Below are 20,306 nucleotides of genomic sequence, written 5' to 3'. Positions count from 1 at the left end.
CAGTCTATACATTGCATTGCCTTGGTGAAGACAAAAAGAATGAGGCATCGTTCCTAAGCAGGAAGATAGAAGGAGAAATTTGGATAAAACATTTCTGTGTTGATCAATTTCATGACAATAGGAAAAGTTCAGAGTCTTGCACTGTAGAAGCCCAGAGAAGGTTGGGATTGCATCAGCTTCTTCAGCCCAAGTTCCCCAGGCTGAGGTACACCTGCAAATCATGTTAAGGAGGAAAAGACATGGTGAAACAAGCAGACAGCAACTCCTAAACATACTGATGAGCAATACAGCAACTCTGTTGGCAGTAATGCAGGGGAATCATGAAGCTGCTTGCTTACTGCACCACTTGCTGCCTTGGAGCAAGTACAGGCAAATATATCAAGAACTTTCAAAGCAGTAACAACAATAACAACAACAATTTTCCTATACTGTTCTGTACTCTATGGTAGAAAGTCCACTCCAGACATAATGTCTGACAGGAAGCCCAAGGGCAGTTATGGTGACATAGCCCAGCTGGACTAAGCATCGATCAAGTCACATCTTATCACCACGCCTTTTCCAGAACGTCTGAGATCCCCACACCCACCTAAAGTGCTCTCAAGTCCTCCAACCTGTTGCTCTGGACTTCTAGGCAAAATCAATGCCTTGCTGACTGTAGCATGAAAAAATATATATTTACAATGGCTTTGAAAGGACTTTTTTGTGCTCTTGTCACTTGGAGGATACCCACACATTTTTTTGCTTTGCTGCTCCTTCATTCATTTTTCAAAGCTTCTCTGAAAATATCTTTTGTGCCTTCCCGTTTCTTTTCCTGTGTTCAATGCCACAACCAAACATTTGGCTTTGCAAAACATTCTGAGATCCATTATTCATAAAAGCCTGTCCTAAGGAAAGGCCAGCTCACTCTGTGCTGTTTGCTCAGAAGGCGAGAAGGAGGAAGAGCAATAGAAGCATGAGTTAATTACTGCCGAGCAGCAGTGCTTCCCACCACCAGCCTCCTGTGTGAGGTCCTGATGCACTGCCAAAGCTGTATCTTGCTGACAAGTCCCCTGGGGCTGCTTTAAGCGATGGCATTGAGCAGCTCACAGCACATGAACACAGTGAGCAGTAGGATATAAGTGATGTAACCCATGCTAAAAGACATTCAGAAATGTCAATGAGAAGCACCTTTCTGCCCTGGCACTTTGAGTGGCTTTACAAGCTGGGATGGTGTGTCCTAGGACATGTTGTGAGATATCCTGAGTAGGTCTTCTGAGCTTCTGAGCTTCCCCTGAAGTCCGGGATCACCAGTGACCGTGCCTGATGCATTCACCAGCACTTAGGATTCTCCTCACTCCTCAGTGGATTTGAATTCTAATTCTCTGGAGTGAAAAAAAGACCAAGGGATCACCATTTGTTTTCTTTACAAAGCACCAAATCTTTGGCCAGTGCTAGCAAATGCATGCCCGGCTCAGCAGCCACTTCACTGCTGTTCCATTTGTGTTTTTTTTTCTCTTCTTCCTCCTGCTTGACCTCGGGGGAAAATTCCTGTTGTCTGTCCCAGTTTGCAATTACACTGCCGGAATAATTGAGATGTAATGAGAAGAAGCATTTCCAAAGCCAACCATATCCTGGGCTGCATCCAAAGCAGCGTGGCCAGCAGGGTGAGGGAGATTATCCTGCCCTTCTGCTCTGCGCTGCAACACCCCACCTGGAGTACTGCATCCAGATGTGGAGTCCTCAGTACATACAGGACAGACATGGAGTTGTTGGAGTGTGTCCAGTGGAGGACCACAAAAATGATCCGAGGGATGGAACACCTCTCCTACAAGGACAGGCTGAGAGCTGGGCTGATCAGCCTGGAGAAGAGAAGGCTCTGAGGTGACCTGACAGTGGCCTTTCAGTACCTGAAGAGAGGGTATAAGAAGGAAAGGCACAGAAGGGTTTGCTGTGATAAGTCAAGGGAAAATGATTTCTGACTAAAAGACAGAAGATTTAGATTGGTTACAAGGAAGAGGCTTTTCACAATAAGGGTGGTGAGGCACTGGAACAGGCTGCCCAGAAATGTGGTGGATACCCCATCCCTGGGGACATTCAGAGTCAGTCTGGATGGGGCTCTGAGCACCTGACTGAGCTGTAGGTGTCCCTGTTCATTGCAGGGGAGTCAAACTAGATGACCTTTAAAGGTCCCTTTCAACTCAAAATTGTATGATTTTGCCTTTTTCTCTTTTTGAGTAGCAAACATTTTGCTTTACTGCTTTCGCTTCTCCCATGCCTCAGAGCACAATGCCTGAACCCCATTCTATATGACAAATCAATATGAGAATTTCAATAATCATCTGTGCCTGTTTACAGCTAGTGACATCCACAACAGAGGGCTGCTTGAAGGAGTCAGAGTACACAAACAAGAAAGGATACTACAAGTTCTCAGTGTTTCTGTTAAAACGGTTATGGCAGGATTCTTCATCTCTATAATCCAATCACTGCTAGTAGTGCAGTAGGTGTCCTCAGTGTTTCTTTCCTTACAGTTTCAACAGGTTTAGTGTGTTATTGCCTCAGTAGCTCATGCAGTCAATCAGCTCACTGTGAAATGTGCCCTTTTTGGCAGCTGCTGCACGTTGAGCTGAGCCAGAGGTCTGCATTCAGGCTGGGGATACAGAGCATAGAATCACAGAATCACTGAATTGAGTCCAACCCCCTTGCAATGAACAGGGACACCTACAGCTTGATCAGGGTGCTCAGAGCCTATCCAGACCAACCTTAAATGTCTCTAGGAATGAGGCATTCAACACAATTCTGATTCTCTGCTCGTTTTGTGTTCCTATGCCACAGACATGACTCTTCACCTCGAGCAGCCAACCCTACACACAACCCAATCAACCAACCAAAACCTCTGACTTCCCTTCTCTTGGTGTAATATGGAAAGGGCATTTTTGCCACTTGAAAGTCAAACCCATCTCCTTTGTATGCCACTAACATCAAGGAGAAATTTGGTTCATTCTTTGTGAATGATTTTCCCTTTAAATTTTTTCTTGTATCTACTTATTCAAGCATGTTATTCCACACAAAACCAGCTCTGTGTCATGGCATCCCAAGCTGCTCCTCTCTTGCAGCCTGTAAGAACAAAGCCCATCACATGGCAGTACCTCTGCAGCACATCGTAAGCAGTGCAGCTCCCAAAAAGCAATTCAAAATGAAGAACAACCTTTCCCAACAACCTTTTCAGAACTCTGCATGGACATCAGCCAGACACAAGACTGAGCTGCAGAGGTTGCATTAAACTCCCCATCTGCTCTTCACGCCGCTCACCACTGATTTATAACCCACAGTAAAGTCATTTGGCCCAAAACAAATCGTTGTGGCTCAGATGAGTGTACAAGAAACCAGCTGAGCCTTTTCTCCCAATGTCCCCAGGCAGAGAACGTGTCCCAGCCAGGAAAAATTGCCCAATATTTACGATTCCAGAGTACGTGATACCTGCAGCTATGCCACTCTCCAAACAAACCAGCAAAGCCAGATTTTGTTCTCATTTATGACACTTTTTAGGCATTGTCTCAGTTGCTCTGGGCACAACTATCCTTTTACTCTTGTGTCAACGATGGCAAAGCATCCCTGAGGGCCTCAGCAGCTGTTTCGAAAACTCGGAGCAGCGCTCAGAAGGACATTTACAAGTTTGTTTTCACCTCCCAGGAAGACCACTTTCTATGGGGGCCCAGCTCCTGGCTGCAGTGCTCCGCTCTGCCCCTGTGCTGAAAACTCCTCCACGGAGACCCTGCACTTCCCGTGGGCTGCCTGCCCGCTTTCTCTGGCCAAAGACCAGCCTCGGGTGCCGGAGAGCGGTGCGTGTCAGCTGCGTGTTAGAGGGCTGCCGTGGGACGCTGCGCCAGCCGTTAGGACGGCCACGTATGATGGCATTAGTGATGACTTACATCCAAAAACCAGCGGAACAGAAGGATTTCGGGCAATCTGCGAGGGGACCCCGCAGCTCACCTCACCCGCCTCCCGCGGGAGTCGGGCCCGAGGCGGCCGCTCCCCTCCTCCGGCCGCACCGCACCGCCCCGGGGCCGGGGGCCGCCCGCGGGCAGGGGACGGGCGAGGGGCGGGCCGGGGGCGGTGCTGCCTGCGGGGCCGCGCGGGACGGCGGCGGCAGCGGAGCCGGAGCCGGGCTGGGGCGGCCGTGAAGGAAGCGGAGCGGAGCCGGGCGCGGTGAGCGGAGCCGGAGGGAGGGGGTTCTTCGGAGCCCGGCGTTGCTGAGGGTCTGGTTCTCTCCCTGATGGCTTTGTGGTTTGTTTTTTTTCTTTTAAGGGAGGTCAGCTCTTGGCTTGGGTTTTTTTTTTTTATTGGTTGTGGGTGGGTGTTTTTTTTTGGTGTTTTGTTTTTGGGTTTGGTTTTTTTGTTGTTGTTGTTCCGATCGCTGGCGGGGCCGTGCCGCTGGTGTTGATGCTCGGAGCTGCGGGGGCTGCCCCGTTTTTTGCCGCCCCGCGTCAGCCGGTGTTCTCCTGCCGGAACCCAGAGCGATCGCCTCTCACGAGCGTTTGACCTCGGCGTGCACCGGGCCCGCGTTTGGTTGGTCCCAAAGGTGCTGTGGCAAGAACCCGGTTTTGTCCTTCCCGAGTCCGCGCGTTGTCAGAGTACTTGGATGGAGCACTTTCCCGTTTCGGAGGAATGGCTTTGGCTGGAGGCAGGCAGGCAGGGATGCACAGGTTGCTTTCTCCTTCGCAGAGACGCTGCAGCTGGGGCTCGGGTGGTGCAGAGCGTTGGGTGAGCGCTGTGTATCTCCTCGGTGGCTCTCTGGCACAAGGGGTGGTTGCCACACGTGTGCTCGTTTGCACTGTTTGTGGGAAGACGACAGCAGAGGAACTGCTCCCTCTGCAAATGAATTCTAAGACGCCTATCCTGTGGGCTGGGAGATGAACAGAGATTAGATTACACAGTCTGGAATAATAAACCTGGAGGGATGCACAGAAATGCTCCCTTTCCAAAGACTTTGTGCCCAGCTATGAGCTCTGGGCTGTTGCAGTACCATCTCAGTGGGGTAACAAAGTTTGGGACAGAGGAAGCAAAGCGAACTCTTCCTATCCTTGCAGATGTTAAGTGGTAGTGATAGGGAGATGATGAAAATATTGCTAAAAGCCTGGGCATGTGCCAGACTTCTTAGCATGTACGTAAGTAAAGAAAATTAGGAAGGCATAGTGAGTATTATTAAATGTAATTTGTAGGTATTTATAGCAAAACGGGACAAAGATGAATAAAAGAAGTGTATGAAATCCTGTCCAGAGCAGGTATATGGTGCTGGCAGCTTTATTCCAATAAAGGATCCAGCTGGAAGGTGGATATCTGTACTGTTTTGCTTTTCTGCAGTCATTTTGACCCTGTGCTGAGTTTTTTGAACCTGAACTGTCTGAAATGATGGACAGCCTAAAAGCGGTCTCTTGCTCTCTGCTGTGTTGTCTAGAAGGGCCTGTCCCTATTAGGGATGGTGCTGCTGGCTATCGCTGTGTGTCTGCTCTGGCGCGCAGGCATGCCTGCCTGCAAGCAGCTGCCTGCCATGTCCAGAATGCTTGCACTGCTGTCAGCAGGAGAAATGCTGTTGCACCTGGAGCTGATGAGAAAGGGGTCCTGGGCTACTTCAGCATCCAAGCGTACTCTAATATCATCACCCATTTGGTGGATGCACGTGTATGGAGATATTTGGCATAAGAAGTTATTGCTATTTGCATTTCGTTAACCTTTTCATACGTAAAAGGCTGACCGGGGTAGCTGGTGTCTGCCAAATGTCTTGGTTCATAATTGGGTCTTAGTGGTGCACTGCAAATTATAAATGGTGTTCTGTGAATTCCCCATCAGAGGCAGGAAGCAGTGCAGTTCTCCTCCTGGCGCCCCATCGACGCAGAAGCGTAAGAGGAATTAGCTCAGCCATAGAGCACATCTAGAAGTTACTGATGTTCCTGATGGGTTTGAGGCTTGGAATTTAAATATTGAGAAGTTGTGACATTTGCGTCTCTCTCTGTAACATCCTCCTGCAAGCACTCCTGCCCCTGTGGCTTCATGACTGTAGTTGCCTCCTTTTCCTGGTTTGCACAAAGGAAATCCTGTTACGGCACAGCCTGTCCGCAGTGCTGTTGCAAAAAGCCACCTCTGAGCCTCGGCTGCATCTCCCCTCTCTGTCATCCTGGTGTCTGTTGCCCTTTCCCCGCTGCATCGGACACATCAGCTGCAGGCTTTGCATTCAGCGTCCTGGCTTGGGTCCCATATGTGACATCCCAGCTTTCCTGCTTTTCCAAGATGTAGCCCCTGGGCTTTGATCACCCTGTGCTCCCAGCATCCATCTTCTTTCCTATCACCTTTGTATTTCCCTGAGCTTTGCCTTGTGCTTCCTTGTCGTATAGGTGTCTTCTCTGTCACGTCATTAATTTCCTTGATACTTCCCAACACGTCCACTTTTGATGCCGTCTGTAGCTGTCTGATGCGGGGAGAAGCCCTCACCGCGCTGCAACACATCCCTGTCACTGGAATTAGTCTGGGCTGGATTTGAGCACAATGGTGTCCTCTAAGACTGGGACACCTGAGAGGCAGTGTCGCACAGATAACTCTATCTGGCACCAGCAGCAGTGTCTTTCCATGCTCTGTGATTAGCTTTAGCTCTCTGCACTTGCTCCTTTTGACATTTCAGGTGCAACCCTGCCCCCTTATGCTTACACATCACAGCTTGGTTCGCTGCAACGCCTCTTGCAACAGAGTTTTATCGTTATGTCAGATACTGCACACCGCTTTGCAAGCAATGAAAATATGTAAATGTTATGCACACACCTATAGAGATGGTAATGCCACAGCCTCTTTGTCAAGGGAGGGCATGCCGCCTGTGTTGGTAGGATAAGGATGGAGATCTTTTCCATTATACAGCTGAGAGGACACAGAGAATCAAAGCAGGAGTGTTGAGTCCAGAAACAGAGTTACAGCGAGCAGAGTTACTGTGATGGTACATCTGTGCCATCCAGTTGTGAACCACAGACATTGTCAGTACTGAATCTGCTTTTCTGGGGAGAAGAAATTCTGAACCAAGATGGTGCATTAATAAAGAGTTCTGTTTAATATATCATGCAGTTTCTGTCCTAGCCTTATATTGTGCCAGGATTTCTAAGGTTTACGCAAAGTCTGCTTGATATTCGAGGGCTTCATGCAGGCTATGTACTCAGATTCTTTTTATAAAATATATTGCAAGCAGTGTGTTACCTTTTACAATAGGAAAGTGTTCTCTTTTTTCTCTGGACACCACTTCCTGCATAACTGTGTCACTAATTAGGGACTGATAACCCTCTTGACTTGGTTCAGGGCCACATACTGTTCAGCATGATATAGTGCTGCAGCACTGCTAAGGTTAACAGAGACCTGAAATCCATTCACTTTCAGATTATCCATATTTAGCTCTTAGGCTATCTTCCTGGTAGGTGACAGGGATGGGGTCTGGTATTTCTAAAGGTTTTTTTCCCCTTTCCCAGGAGTGATGCAAACCAGAACCCTGCAAGGTGTTAGCTACACAGGTGAGTGCAATGGAGAATGAAAGCCAGCCTTGATAATAGGACTGCTTGCCCTGGAGCTGGATGTTTTATCTGACAGGTTTTTCTCTGAGTAAATGATGCTGAGGATTTGTCCCACTGAGAGTCCACACAGCTTCAGGGGGAGCTGCTTGCCCTCTGCTGCTCCAAGTCTTTGGCCACAAGCATGGAGCCCCACACCAGTCCCCACCACTAGGCACCAGCTAACAAAGTTTAATTAACTTCTGTTTCCTCTGAGATTAATTGTATCACTCCTCGCTCGCACTCATACTAGGTGGCTTCATGCTCTGGATGGGATCCTCTGCAGAGCTATTTGCAGCCTCTGCAGAGAGGGGCAGCAGGAATGGGATGACAGCTGTAAGAGGAGAGCTGAGAAGAAACACGTGAAATATTTTCAGTTATTTTTCTATATTTCCACTGAGGGAAACAGTCTTTTTGGCCTTCCTTTATTTTTGCCTTGTGAAAATGTGCAGTCATTCCACCAGACACTAGATTTTCTACTCAGACAAAACTTTCAAATTTGAGGTTGCCGAAGATCAGACAAAAAGTTGTTCTGTAAATGCAGAAATGAAAGAATCCCGATCCCTTTGGGTTCCTCTCCCCTTGCACTGGATTTCCTTGCCAACCTGCAGTCTCCAGGAGTACCCCACTGAGGGGTCTGTTGCTTTGGCTGTGGCATTTAGGTCTGCATTTAACTGCAGACAACAAGTAGTGAGATCTAAAGCCATTAGAGGGAACCAAATGGCTGTTTGTACCTCGGTGTCTCATCTTCCTGTTCATCTGTTGTCACTAAGCTTTCAGAGCTCAAATATTTTTGATATTTGGTTGAATTTGGCAGGTGACCAACAGGAGCAAAAATAATACAAGAAAGACATAAAATGGTTGGAGAACACCCAAAGGAGGGCTACAAAGATGGTGGAGAATCTGGAGAGCAAGGCATACAAAGAGCAGCTGAGGCCCCTGGTGTGCCCAGCCCAGAGCAGAGGAGCTGAGGGGAGGCCTGATGGCGGCTGCAGATTCTCACAGGGAGTGGAGGGGCAGCGCTGAGCTCTGCTCTGTGTGACAGCGACAGGGCCCGAGGGAACGGTGTTAAGCTTCATACTGCATCTCTGGTGTGTTTTATCAGCTCAAGGTTTTGTAGGTTCTGTTCCTTTTGCCTCGTTGGAGACGGGTTTTGTATCACATGAAGGGCTGGACGGGCAAGAGCGGTGCTCAGTGCATGTCAGGGGAGATGTCTCCTGCAGAGACAAAGGAGAGCTGGAAAAGAAGCAAAACCATTTATATTTGTTGCGTTTAAAATCTCTGCTGCGGAGATTTGTGCCTGTTTCCCCATGGCAGCCATTCTGAAAGAAACAAAGGGAAGAGAAAGATTCTCTACTGTGAGGAGATGAAATTACAGGGCATAGGATGGAACTCTGTTACAAGAGGCAGATTTGCGAGAGAGGAGCTTTGCAGGGATTGTTGCATCCCCCTCTCCATCCTACCAGCAGCACCTGCCTCAGCCTTGTGTGTTCCACCAGCCAGAGGTGCACTCACTGCCCTCACACCCAAGCAGGAGCTGGGTCCAGTCCTGAACCTTTAACTGCAGCCTCACACCTCTCCTCCTTGATGTGTAGATGGTCAGGAAGCTGTCTGCCTCTCTGTAGGTGGAATGTCATGATATAGTCACTGTTATCAAATACAGTGTTATCAAAACATTTGCATTTCAATGATGCTGACTTTTAACAGCTGCACTAGATAATTTTCTTTATTGAACTTGGACAGGCTTAAACCATAAGTGATTCAGTGATGGAAGGGATGAAAGCAACATAACAATGCATTAACATTCATCCCCAGAGATCTGCTTCTCTAATGCAGTTCAAACCAAATGTGCTGAAAGGGTAGTGCTTTGAGATGTATAATGACTGTGACTGTCTTTTCTTTCCTGGAGGGGAATATCTTCTTGAAAGTGACCATACTTTGTTTTAATCTGTGCTGTCTGGGATTGTTTTCCAAATATAAAATCAATTTACTTTGCTTTATTAAAGGCAGTTCAGGGGCCAGGTTTTCATTTGAAGTATCAAATGAATTTAGAATGCAAAAATCTACTAGCTCTCCATGTGTACATACAGTATTCAGTTTGGGAATTTCAGGTAAGTGAATTTAAACTGCAAATTGTCTGAAATAAAGAGAAACAGAAATGATGGTGTGTAACATAGAAGGACCTGATTCCTGGCTGGAGTCTTCAGATGATGATGTGAAATGAACAGAGATACACAGCTCCAGTGCTTATAGCAGTGGCAGGGGACAGCAGGGTGTCTTGGTCCAGGAGCACCTTGCAAAAGAAGAGGGGAAGGATATTACTGAGACATGTCTGCAAAGCACAGATCAGGAGATAAGCGTGATTTTTGTATTATATGTGCAGTGCTGTAGGTGGACAGCTAGCAGAAATGTGGCTAGCAGAAATGAAAAACATGCCTAGACTGCATTCGCTCTGTTTTCCTCTGAAATTTCTGGCACTGAAAAGAATCAAAATTCAGTACTTTTCCTCCATGGTTTTCCTTTTTTGTTTATTTGTTTAATTAATGTATTTATTACTAAACTCTTCATCTTTTATTTATTTGCTTTTTTAGAGAGGCTTTTCTTGGTATGCAGTCCCTTTAGATTTGGGTGTGATAACCAACCACATCTGGCACATTGGACTTCTGGCTTGCATTCCTCTGTCATCCTGCTTGTAAGTATTCCTTCTCTTTGCCTATATTTTTAAGGAGCGTGTTCAACTGACACTGACTGAAAGGGTGAAAGCTTTAGGTCTGATCTCAGGTCACAATGTCTTTGCTTTGCATTGATATAAGTAACTGTAGTGTGCAGATGCATAGGAAATGTAAATGATAAAGGCATTTTGAGCCTATCTGAATTAATTATCCTTATAGCTCTGAGGGGTTCCTTTTCCCAGTCCCCACACAAAACCCGAAACAAAATATAACTTGATTTTGACCTGCAACCAAACCATCTGGACTGTTGTCCTCACAGATTTTTAAAATCATAAATTTAAATCAGATTGTAATAAAAGATGAAATTAAATCATAAATTAAAGGGAAGACTTTGCTTGTGGCAGGAAATAGATTTTCCTTTTCCTTGTGTGTACTTTTATACTGAGTAAGTAGATGACCGATCCTGTTTCTCAGGCAGAGTGGTAAAGGGATTCTGTGCTCGTGGAGAGTCCAGAGACATGAAGAAACAAGATCCTATGTACTTGTGGTTTTTCAGTTGCCAAAGGCATTGATTAAGAAAAGGAAGAATTAAGGATCATATTCTTGCTAAACTCCAAGCGAGATGTCATGCTTTGGCTTCCCTACCTACTCTTTCTACATTTTCAACCAAGTAAATTATTGTTAACTTCTCTTCTGTCTAGCACTGTTGTCTGGTTTAGTTACAAAATGTTAAAATTACACATTTTTCCAGCATAGAGCAAACTGCTTTTCAAGGCCAGAGGGTTCGGTGTTTGTAAAGTTCAATCAGTACTTTGGTATGAGCATGTAAAGGTATTTTAATGGCATTAAATGCTTTGTGTTGCAAGTTGTTCATTTGTGGTGAAATAATCCTATATGGCAAAGGAAATGAATGCATAAAACAAAGGTGGGACGGAAGATGGACAAATTAAACAAGAAGCTGTCTGGCCTTCACATCTATATCAAATTGACAATGGTTATGAGAAGTCTTAATCTCTCACAGATCTAGTGAAAACTTGCTGCCAACTTTTGGAGGCAGTAATAACACCATAATAATAGGACTGAGGATGGAGGCATCTTTAAGCATCAGGAGATTTCATACTAGAACTGGCATCACCTAGGCTGTTCTCTGGGAGTCTGCACAATTACTCCTGTCAGGTCTGCTCTGATGCTGAACAAGGGAGAGGGAGTTTTTTTCCAGGTCATGAGGGGATGATATCATTATCCACTCACTCCTGGTTCTGACTTACCAGAAGGACAAAAGAGAGCAGAGAACACATCTGTGAATAGTGCAAGGAGCAGTCCCATGCCTGACTCCCTCTGTGCTTTCCTCTGCTTCACACAGTGATCACTGCAAGTGTGCTTCTTCCATCTGCACCTCTGTGTCCATCAGAATACACATATGTGCCAGCAGGGGAGCTGGATCTCTGGAAGGACAGTGTGCATGGAGGGAATGAAGCCTTGTGCACTGAGGCTCTGTGGACAGATGCCCATGGGTGACCTTCACCAGTCCTTCCCTGGTTCACTGAAAGACTCCCTGTCCTCCCCAGAGCCATTTGTTTTGAAGAAGATTGCAGAAACCTAATTTTTTCATTGCAGCACTGCCCGTGGCAGTAAGGTTGGAGCTGCCTGATCTTTAAGGTCCCTTCCAACCCAAGCCATTCCATTTATCCTCTGTCTCTGGGCTGAAATCAGTCAAAAATGGTTTGAAATTTTTAGGGAAGGAAGGCAGATGAATCCCATATTGATGTCTGAAGTGAAAAGGAAGCTCATTGTTGGAACAATTGCAAAAGCAAATTAAGCTCTCCACTGCTAGGAGTTGTTTACAATAAGAAAATGACTTTTTAGGATACCTTCTTACCTGTAAAGAAGCTGATGGAAGATCATGACAAAAGTATTATTTACCCAAAATTAAAAACACTGATTTCCCTAGATGTTTGTTTGTCTGTCTGCTTAAACACTTTGAAGCCTATGAAATAAGCAATGTATTTTTCAGCCTGTAGTCACAAAAAGACAGGAAGAACCAAGAAAACAAAGTGCTTATCTGTGACTGATAAACTCCAAAGAAAATGAATCCACTGGACTTATCTTTCCTTCCTGTTCCTCATTGTTAGGCACTCAGTGTGTGTGTGTGCCATTAACTTATATTTCACTGTGTCTGGAGAAATAGAGTTGTTACATCAAAGTATTCAGAGATGTACAGCACAGGCAACTGCATAGTAAAGGATTTATGATGCTGGGAAATGTAAAAGCTCTCTGTTTACTCCATGACTTCTTGGATAGCACTGCAGCCTCATTTAAAATTCACCTTAGATTGAACAGGTAGATGATTGATGTCTCAGCAGTGTTCAAGATTAAATTGCATGTGTTATGCATAGCACCCTGGACATATGCTAACTGATGAGACTTCCACCCCTGACCACACTGCGATTTTCAGAACTGCTTTTTATGATAGGTGCCATCAGAGATGTAAGCAGTTGATAGCATTGGCACACCTTCACAGACATGCTACTGCATGGCAACTGGGATTTAGCTCTGACATAGTGGCAGTTTCTTAATCTTCCCCTCCCCACTTTATCTTGCTTTCTGAGAAGGTCAATTTGTCTGTCTCCCACTTACCATAGGATAGAATAAAAGATGACAAACCAACTGGGGCTGCTTGAAGTATCTGTCAGGTAGTCACTCTCATTCTGTTCTCAGAATAAGAGTGAGTATCATCACCTTTGGAAAGTGATTTATACAGAGGACATGAATGGAGTAACAATGCACAAATGGAGGATAATACTTGCATAATGGTCTGTTTGAAAAGTGTGTATAAAGGACACCATGTATCTGGCAAAACCTTGTGTGCTGGCCCTCATATTTGGGGATTGAGGGATTGAAGTAGTAGAATAAGATTTTTCTCTCTTTTATATCTAAAGCCAGCAGAGAGCAGAGTCTGTGCCTTTTTTTTTTTTTTTTTTTTTTTTTTTTTCTGTAGTGTGTCTGTCTGTGTCAGTAATTTGTCCATCAGAGCAGCAAAGCGGTGTAACAGTGGAGTAATAGCAGGGTGGAAACTCAGCCAGATTGGAAAGACAGAGTATGTATAGCCTGGGGCAGCAATGGGATTGGACTCAGTGATTCATGAAGGCTCCTCAAGTTGCACATCCATGTCCTAGGATTACAGAGGTGTCTCTGAGAAGGTCGTCTGAATCCAAATACACCACAAATACTGAGTCTTCCTGCAGACAGGTCCTAGTTCTCTTGTGGCAGGAGATCATTCAAGAAGCACCACAAAAAAACAAAAGGAACACAGTCTCCTGCTTTTAGAATAAGAGTTCATTTCCAGTCATTCAGCAATAGAGCTTTAAATTTAGTTTTTAGCTTAAGGAAAACAAAGCTTTCCAGCAGTTTTCCAGACAAGGGAAAAGTATGGACTATTACAGAAGTTGAATCCCTTGATCGGTTTACAGATCTCAGAAGACAGTGGGTTTACTGAAGTGAGCCACTTCCAATTTTCTCATTGTACTTTGAAGTCAGTGACAAAATTCATAATCACTTTGCTGGGACCAAGTTTGGCCTTGTCATTGTTCTGTGTAGTTTTCAGAAATGCACAAACCCATTTACAAAGAGAGAGTTATTCCTTTGGGAGGACTAGATCTCAGAAGAGAGACAAATGGTTGCACTACCTCCTCATTTCAGAAGGAGCAGGAACCTGATCCAAGGAGGTGGCTGTAGTGCACAGGATAGAGCTGCTCTTTGAAGCCAGAAGGCCTGGTTTGCCTCATGGCAGAGGTTTGTGCACTCCCAGGTCTGTGTAGCTGCATTCAGTCCAGAACTGCACTTCCACCTGACAGTCACCAGCTGAGCTGCTATGTCTGATTTCTAGTTCTTTCTGCAGTGCTGGGATCACATCAGGGAACTTCATCATGGATAAGCGTTGGATCTGTTTTATTTCTGTACACTCGTTGTGCCTTTCCTATGAATGCTGTTCAGATGTTAGGTCATGCTGCTATAGGACATTGCTGCTAACTTACTTCAGTTGGGTGAATGGTTGGACTGGATGATCCTGTGGGTCTTTTCCAACCTTAGTGATTCTATGATTCTATGAAAACCCAGTGTTTTAGGTGTATATTTTTAAATGCGTGATTAAAACAATACACTTTGCTTGTTTTCTCTTCCAAAAACATTACCTAGAATCACTTAGCTGAAGATGTATGATGAGATCCTGTCACATGTTACCTCCCTCTGCAGTGTGAGTGATGCAGCTGGGATGTGGGATGTGGGCCATAGTCATTTGGAATCGGAGTTGATAGTGCCTCTGATCTCACCACAAAATACTCAGTTAAAAATAGCCCAACTGGTATTGCAAGACCTATAAGGGCTCTGATCTAGCAAAGCACTCACATCTCTGCTTAACTGTAAGCTTCTGATTAGTCCTCTATAAGACTATAAATTTTTACTTGCTTCAAAGGAAGTCTTACGCCAAAGTTCTTCCTTGTATCAGGGCCAAAACCATTAATGGTAAAAGTAGAACACAGATTTCAAACTTGTGAAGATTTTAAAGGCTTTTAACTTCTGCCATATTAAAGAATTTATGTGAATTAATTCCTTAAGATATTATAGGAAAATTCAATTATTAATGGATCTGCTTTTCATTATGACGAGTAATCAAGGATAAACATCTTCTATATCAAAGCTTATCTTTTAAAAAGGATAAATTAGCTGTAAGATGCTTAACTACTTCCAGAACATGAAATGAACATGTATTGTTCTGTTAGTTAATTTTGGATCACTAAATTAGAGCTAGTTCAAAAGGACTTTAATCTCATAAGGATCTCTTGTTCAGTCTGTTGTGATTCATTTCATAAGGTGCTTGTAATAAATAATGCTTCTTGTTGGGATAAACGCTATTAGGGATATAAAATTGTTTCTTTTAAACATATTTTAGACATCTATGTGAGTTATATACCACAAGGGTAGGAATATTTTTATTTGGTATTTGCAGATGCATTTTTGTACGCCTGTATATCTTGTAGGCTTTTGGGATACTTGATGAAGGTTACCAGAAGCCCTGCAATAAAACAACATCTGGAATGTAACCTTTTGTCCATCAAAACATTATGGATGTGAATATATTAGTAAATTAATCCAGGCCAGGCCATAGGCCTGTCAGTAGCTCTTGTGTTGAATTAGTAGCACATTTCCTGGCATGGTTTCAGCCAGCTAGCCCTCTGCAAGCCATGCCTGGACATATGTGAGGTTAGCAATGGCCATCATTCCCAAAGGCAGCTGCAAGTTGGCTATCCTGTCCATGGACATAGAGTTCAGCCATCTTTGTGCAGTGTGCCATGCAAGTTGTTCTCAGCACCAAAGAATAGACCTGCCTCGTTCTATTAAGCAGTATAGTGAGGTTGTGAGGTATATAAAATAAATTAGGATTTAAAAAATTAGGATTAGATTCTACCTTCTGCTTAGTATTGTCTTTTTTCACTGAGGCATGGGGCATGACCTCCTAAACGTAATTTACAGTGCAAAAATATCACGAGTAACCGTGCAAATAACTTCAGTAGATGCAAACATTTTTCAGTAGGTGTCTTCAAGGCTTCATGAGAAGAAGCAGCACCAGCAGAAAAGTATCTTATATTTCCTAAGAGCTTTAGTTCTGATTGGGACTTTTGTGATCAAAGCAAGTGTGGAAAAGTGTCACCCTCTTGAAGACAGGGGAACTTTTCTAAGTTAGAAGAAGTAATAAGGTTAAAGGAAAAAAAGCAGAAGGCAGAACATTGCTTAGAATAGTGCTGGGACATTTCAGTGGAAACACTGGGAGATACTTCAGCAGTTATGTGACACACAGAAGGAGACCACAGACTACTGAATCATTACTTCAAGGTCCTCATCTGCCTTTCTTACTGTTGATGATGTTTTGCTCTCTTCATTGACATGAAAACCAGTGGGATTTTCCTCAAAGCCTCTAGCCGTGAATTAGAGATAATTTTATTAAGCTGAGACCACAGAACAAGGCCTAAAGTGAAGTCAAGGTGAGAAGGACCATGCTAGGAACTTAGACGTGTAGGGATATTGCCTTCCTAGTGGGGAGGAAGCAGTGCAAGCTTCTGCAATGTGTGCCCAAGCATCTGCAATGAGTGGTTGACCACAGACAGCGGAAATGGTTTCAAACTAAAAGAGGGGAGATATAGATTAGATATAAGGAAGAAGTTTTTTACAGTAAGGGTGGTGAGGCACTGGCACAGGTTGCCCATAGAGGTGGTGGATGCCCCATCCCTGGAGACACCCAAGGTAAGGCTGGATGGGCTCTGAGCACCTGATGGAGCTGTAGGTGTCCCTGTTCTTTGCAGGGGATTTGGACCAGGTGACCATTAAAGGTCCTTTCCAATTCTATAATTCTGTGATTCTATTACAGATGGACAAAAAGATTGTATGTGGATAACTACATAGAGAAAATGAGCTTCATTTCCTCCACGCGTACACCTTGCATGATTTATTCTGTATCAAAACAAAGGCAATAGCTTACTGTGTTTAATTCAGGTAGGGCATGTCAGCTTTTTACAAGCAATTCTCTACCAGCAAGCCTTCTCATGCTTTTCCAGGCTGCATGTGGGAATTGACCACACTGGTTTTAAAATAAAAAGCAGCTCAACATACCTCAGTCCACTCCTCTTGTTCTACTCTGAACCTGAGAACCAGAGTTTCCAGGTTTAAACACAGAGTGGCTGAAGGCAAAGCTCTGCTGCTCTTGGGTAATCCCCTGTTTTTTTCCTGAGCTGCTGGGGATGCTTGTTTCCTCAGGGTTTTGCTTGTAGGTGTCAAAAGCTGCAACACTTCACCGAAACATGCGTGCCCTTGAGATGAGCTTCGCAGTGTGAGTGTGAGGTGCATTTTGATCTTTGAAACCATCGGATCCATTTCATAAATAAGAAGTCAGGTCTGGCAGATTTTCCCATTCTGGTCAGCTCAGGTAAGACAGTATGGAATAAGTGGCTGAAGGTGGTGGATTTATCACCCACAGTGGTGTTGTAGAGCCTTCCTCTAGGCTAACAAACTGACGTCTTGAGAGGGGTTTTTCATTCCTTGATTAGCTTTTATCCACAAGACAAATTTGGATTCTGGTATGCCTGTCCCATGTAAAGAGCAAAGCTACTCTTATTGGTCTGTTCTACAATCAACGAAATCTTGGGAAAGAATCAATTTTATAGGATTTATCTTTTTTCCTGTATTTTGGCAAATAGAGACAATAATGCCTCCAGAATTGCAACTCGTAAGAACTGGATTGTTCCAGGTACACAATAAATAACATTAGCTAGTAAATTAATCTTACCTTTTTTTTTTCCTTGCAGTTCTGAAGATTACACTATTCCTTTGCCCTGGGCTTGAGCAGTAAAGGGTAGATCTGATTGCTGGTTGAACTGTTACCTCTTCACTGTGATGGAAAAGTGCTCATCTAAAACAAGCCCTCTGTTATGCTGCTAAAACTGTCTCTGAATACAAGATCTGTGGTGATTGTTAAAACACAAACCCCAAAATGTCGGAACCCGACCCTTCATCTGGTTTTGTAGGAAACATGGAAAATGGGACTTTTCTGGAGCTATATCCCACATCGCTTTCAACATCTGTGGATTCATCACCTGGCCGTTTATCCAATGTCTATGTCTATGTTTCTATATTCCTCAGTCTCTTAGCTTTCCTCCTTTTGCTATTGATCATTGCACTTCAGAGGCTGAAAAACATAATTTCTTCCAGTTCCTCATACCCAGAATATAACAGTGATGCTGGAAGTTCTTTCACTAATTTAGAAGTCTGTAGTATTTCTTCCCAGCGGTCTGCTCTTTCAAACCTTTCTTCATGAAACTAAATGAAAGGGAATATATAGGGCATGGAGAAGCTTTGTCTAGTTTCTAGGGGAGGTAGTGCATGCAACATTTGCCTTAGGAGATGATGATGAAAAGGTGGCATTTAAAGTTTACTTAGTTTTTTCTTTCCTTTTCTAGGCTTCATTTTCCCTTTTACTAATGTTGATTTTCATTTTGGATAATGACTCTTTAATCATTGTTTCATGCCTGTAATTGTGATGCTATATTTCTCTCACACATATGTGGTGTTTATTAGGAGTATTCCTGCCAAACTGTAATATGGTTCTAAGTAGATGTGTCATTTTTTTCTGCTCTAGTTGTTGCCCCTTTCCTGGTTTTGTATCAATAATACGCTGTTTTTCCCTTTTTAATTAGAAGAGAATGAAATCTCTATTGCAAAAGTAACAGAAATGAGCTTAAATTATCAATATAGTTTGTGGGACAATTTAAAGTTGTTGATATTGTTTCTTTTTTCATTTTTCTTGTCTTTTTCAGTATTTATTGGTGTTTATTAAATGCAACTAAAATCCATCTCCTGAAGAATGTTACATTTATTTATTTGTACTTCCAAATCACTCTGGATAACGTTGTCTGTATTTCAGTTTTTGAATCTCTGAAATCTTTGGTTTAAATTAGTAAAGCAACTACAATAATTATGGTCATTGCTGAATGTGTAGAGGTATTTTTGGACTATGCTGCAAATAATTTGCCTAACGACTTGTTCCTCTGGGGGGCAGCTTTTGCTTCGGAATCACACATCTCATAAAACTCCTGTGCTGATTGTGCAGCCTATTGGTACTGGGTGCCAATACAAACAATGGCTTCTTTTAGGAGATCCGTATACTGTGCCTGTAGCTAATAGCTAAATACCTCCTGGAACTATCCTTTCTTTAGGCACAAGATGTTTGCAAAGCCAGCAGGAATGGAAATTATTTGGTCTGGTGAGGGTTTACTGGGGTGGACTTTGCCTTATATTTCACACATGCACACTGGGGTGGAGGGGGGACATGAGGTGTTCCATTCATAGGCAGACCTGAGCTTTGACAGTAAGGAGGTGCATGATGTCCTTGCAGAGAGTTGGAAGAGTTAGGAAGGAGAAAGGCAGTGGCTCGGCTCCTTTTCTCCATGAGCTTAAGGAAAGGCCAGAGATGGATGACCTTTCCCAACCCTGCTCCTTTTTGCTATGCTGTAGTCTGGGTTATGATCCCCTTTGCCTGCAATATAAGTTAGCGCTCAATTTTTGCAGTCAGATAATGAGCATTTTTGTGAACAAGAGCCTGGAATCAGCTGTGAATTAAATCAAATTATCAGAAAAATTACTCAAAATGCCAAATGTGATCTACCAGGATTGCAGTCCTATGCTGTGCTCTGTTATTCCTTACTGTCCTGATTGCTGTGTGTGAGGATAGCCTAGTCCTGCCACTCGGATCCATGCAAATGTCCTCTGATGGCACCATGACAATCACAAGAGAGATCAGAGGAAGGCTATGGAAATGCCACTGCTGTATCTGTTACTGGGGTAAGAGCGTGTACAGCTCTGGGTCATCAACAAGACACATGGTGCCATTAGCCACACAGTCTTTAAAAGAGAAATTTGGAAACTTCAGTGTAAATATAGTCATTAAAAACACAGCTATTGAATGCCAAACAACGTGCAGGTGATGTTCAAGTTGCTGCTTTCAGCTTTTCCAAGTATACCTGCAGTATGTGGGTAGTTGTTAATTGATAATGGCATGATTAGCTCCTTACAAAGGACAATGAACTTACTGACCAAGAGATAAATTAAGGCCACAGTAGCTCTGAGACAAATTGTTTTTGTAAATTTTGGCTCTCAAATATTTTGTCTGGACAAAAATTCCTTGTAGGTTACTTTTCACTATAATTGATGGTAGGCCTGGGAAAAAGATTGTAGTATTGAAAAGTGATCAGCAAAGATTATTGCCATTCTGAAAACTGTTCAAAATCCCAAATCTGTAACAGAATGTATTTGTGTGTTAACTTGGAGATAAAAATAAATGAACTTTAAACCCAGACAGGCGGCCATTCAGCTATCCTCTGTAAAACTGTTGCTTCCTTTACTGCAAATGCAGGAACTGAATCAAAACCAGAGATGAAAACACAGTCTGAGTTGGGTATTTATTCCCAGTGGTGAAGTTCTTTTTATCAGCTTATGCTTAGGGATGCACAGATACTTACTATTAAATACAGAC

The 20,306-nt window shown here is 43.8% G+C and overlaps 1 protein-coding gene across 5 annotated transcripts; it reads left to right on the top strand.

Moving 5' to 3' along the window:
* Positions 1 to 4,088: 4,088 nt before the first annotated feature.
* SERTM1 (serine rich and transmembrane domain containing 1) lies at positions 4,089 to 20,118 on the top strand. Of its 5 annotated transcripts, none has more exons than XM_031615743.2 (3): positions 4,089 to 4,185; positions 10,148 to 10,248; positions 17,584 to 20,118. In XM_031615743.2, exon 3 carries the CDS (start codon positions 17,769 to 17,771, stop codon positions 18,090 to 18,092), a length of 324 nt encoding a protein of 107 aa, XP_031471603.1. In that variant the 5' UTR covers positions 4,089 to 4,185; positions 10,148 to 10,248; positions 17,584 to 17,768; the 3' UTR covers positions 18,093 to 20,118. The 5 variants fall into 5 exon arrangements, with proteins under 5 accessions (XP_031471603.1, XP_089989101.1, XP_089989109.1 ...); XM_090132975.1 differs by having other exon boundaries at positions 4,108 to 4,235; XM_090132983.1 differs by having other exon boundaries at positions 4,116 to 4,263.
* The last annotated feature ends 188 nt before the right edge of the window (positions 20,119 to 20,306 follow it).

The sequence above is a fragment of the Phasianus colchicus genome, chromosome 1 (genome assembly GCF_987193195.1).
Source record: "Phasianus colchicus chromosome 1, bPhaCol1.hap1.1, whole genome shotgun sequence".
NCBI lineage: Eukaryota > Metazoa > Chordata > Aves > Galliformes > Phasianidae > Phasianus > Phasianus colchicus.
This window is presented reverse-complemented; position numbering and strand designations above follow the sequence as displayed.

Excerpts from the sequence above, each read along its gene's own strand:
- SERTM1 (XM_031615743.2), top strand. The coding sequence starts at position 17,769 with ATGTCGGAACCCGACCCTTCATCTGGTTTTGTAGGAAACATGGAAAAT.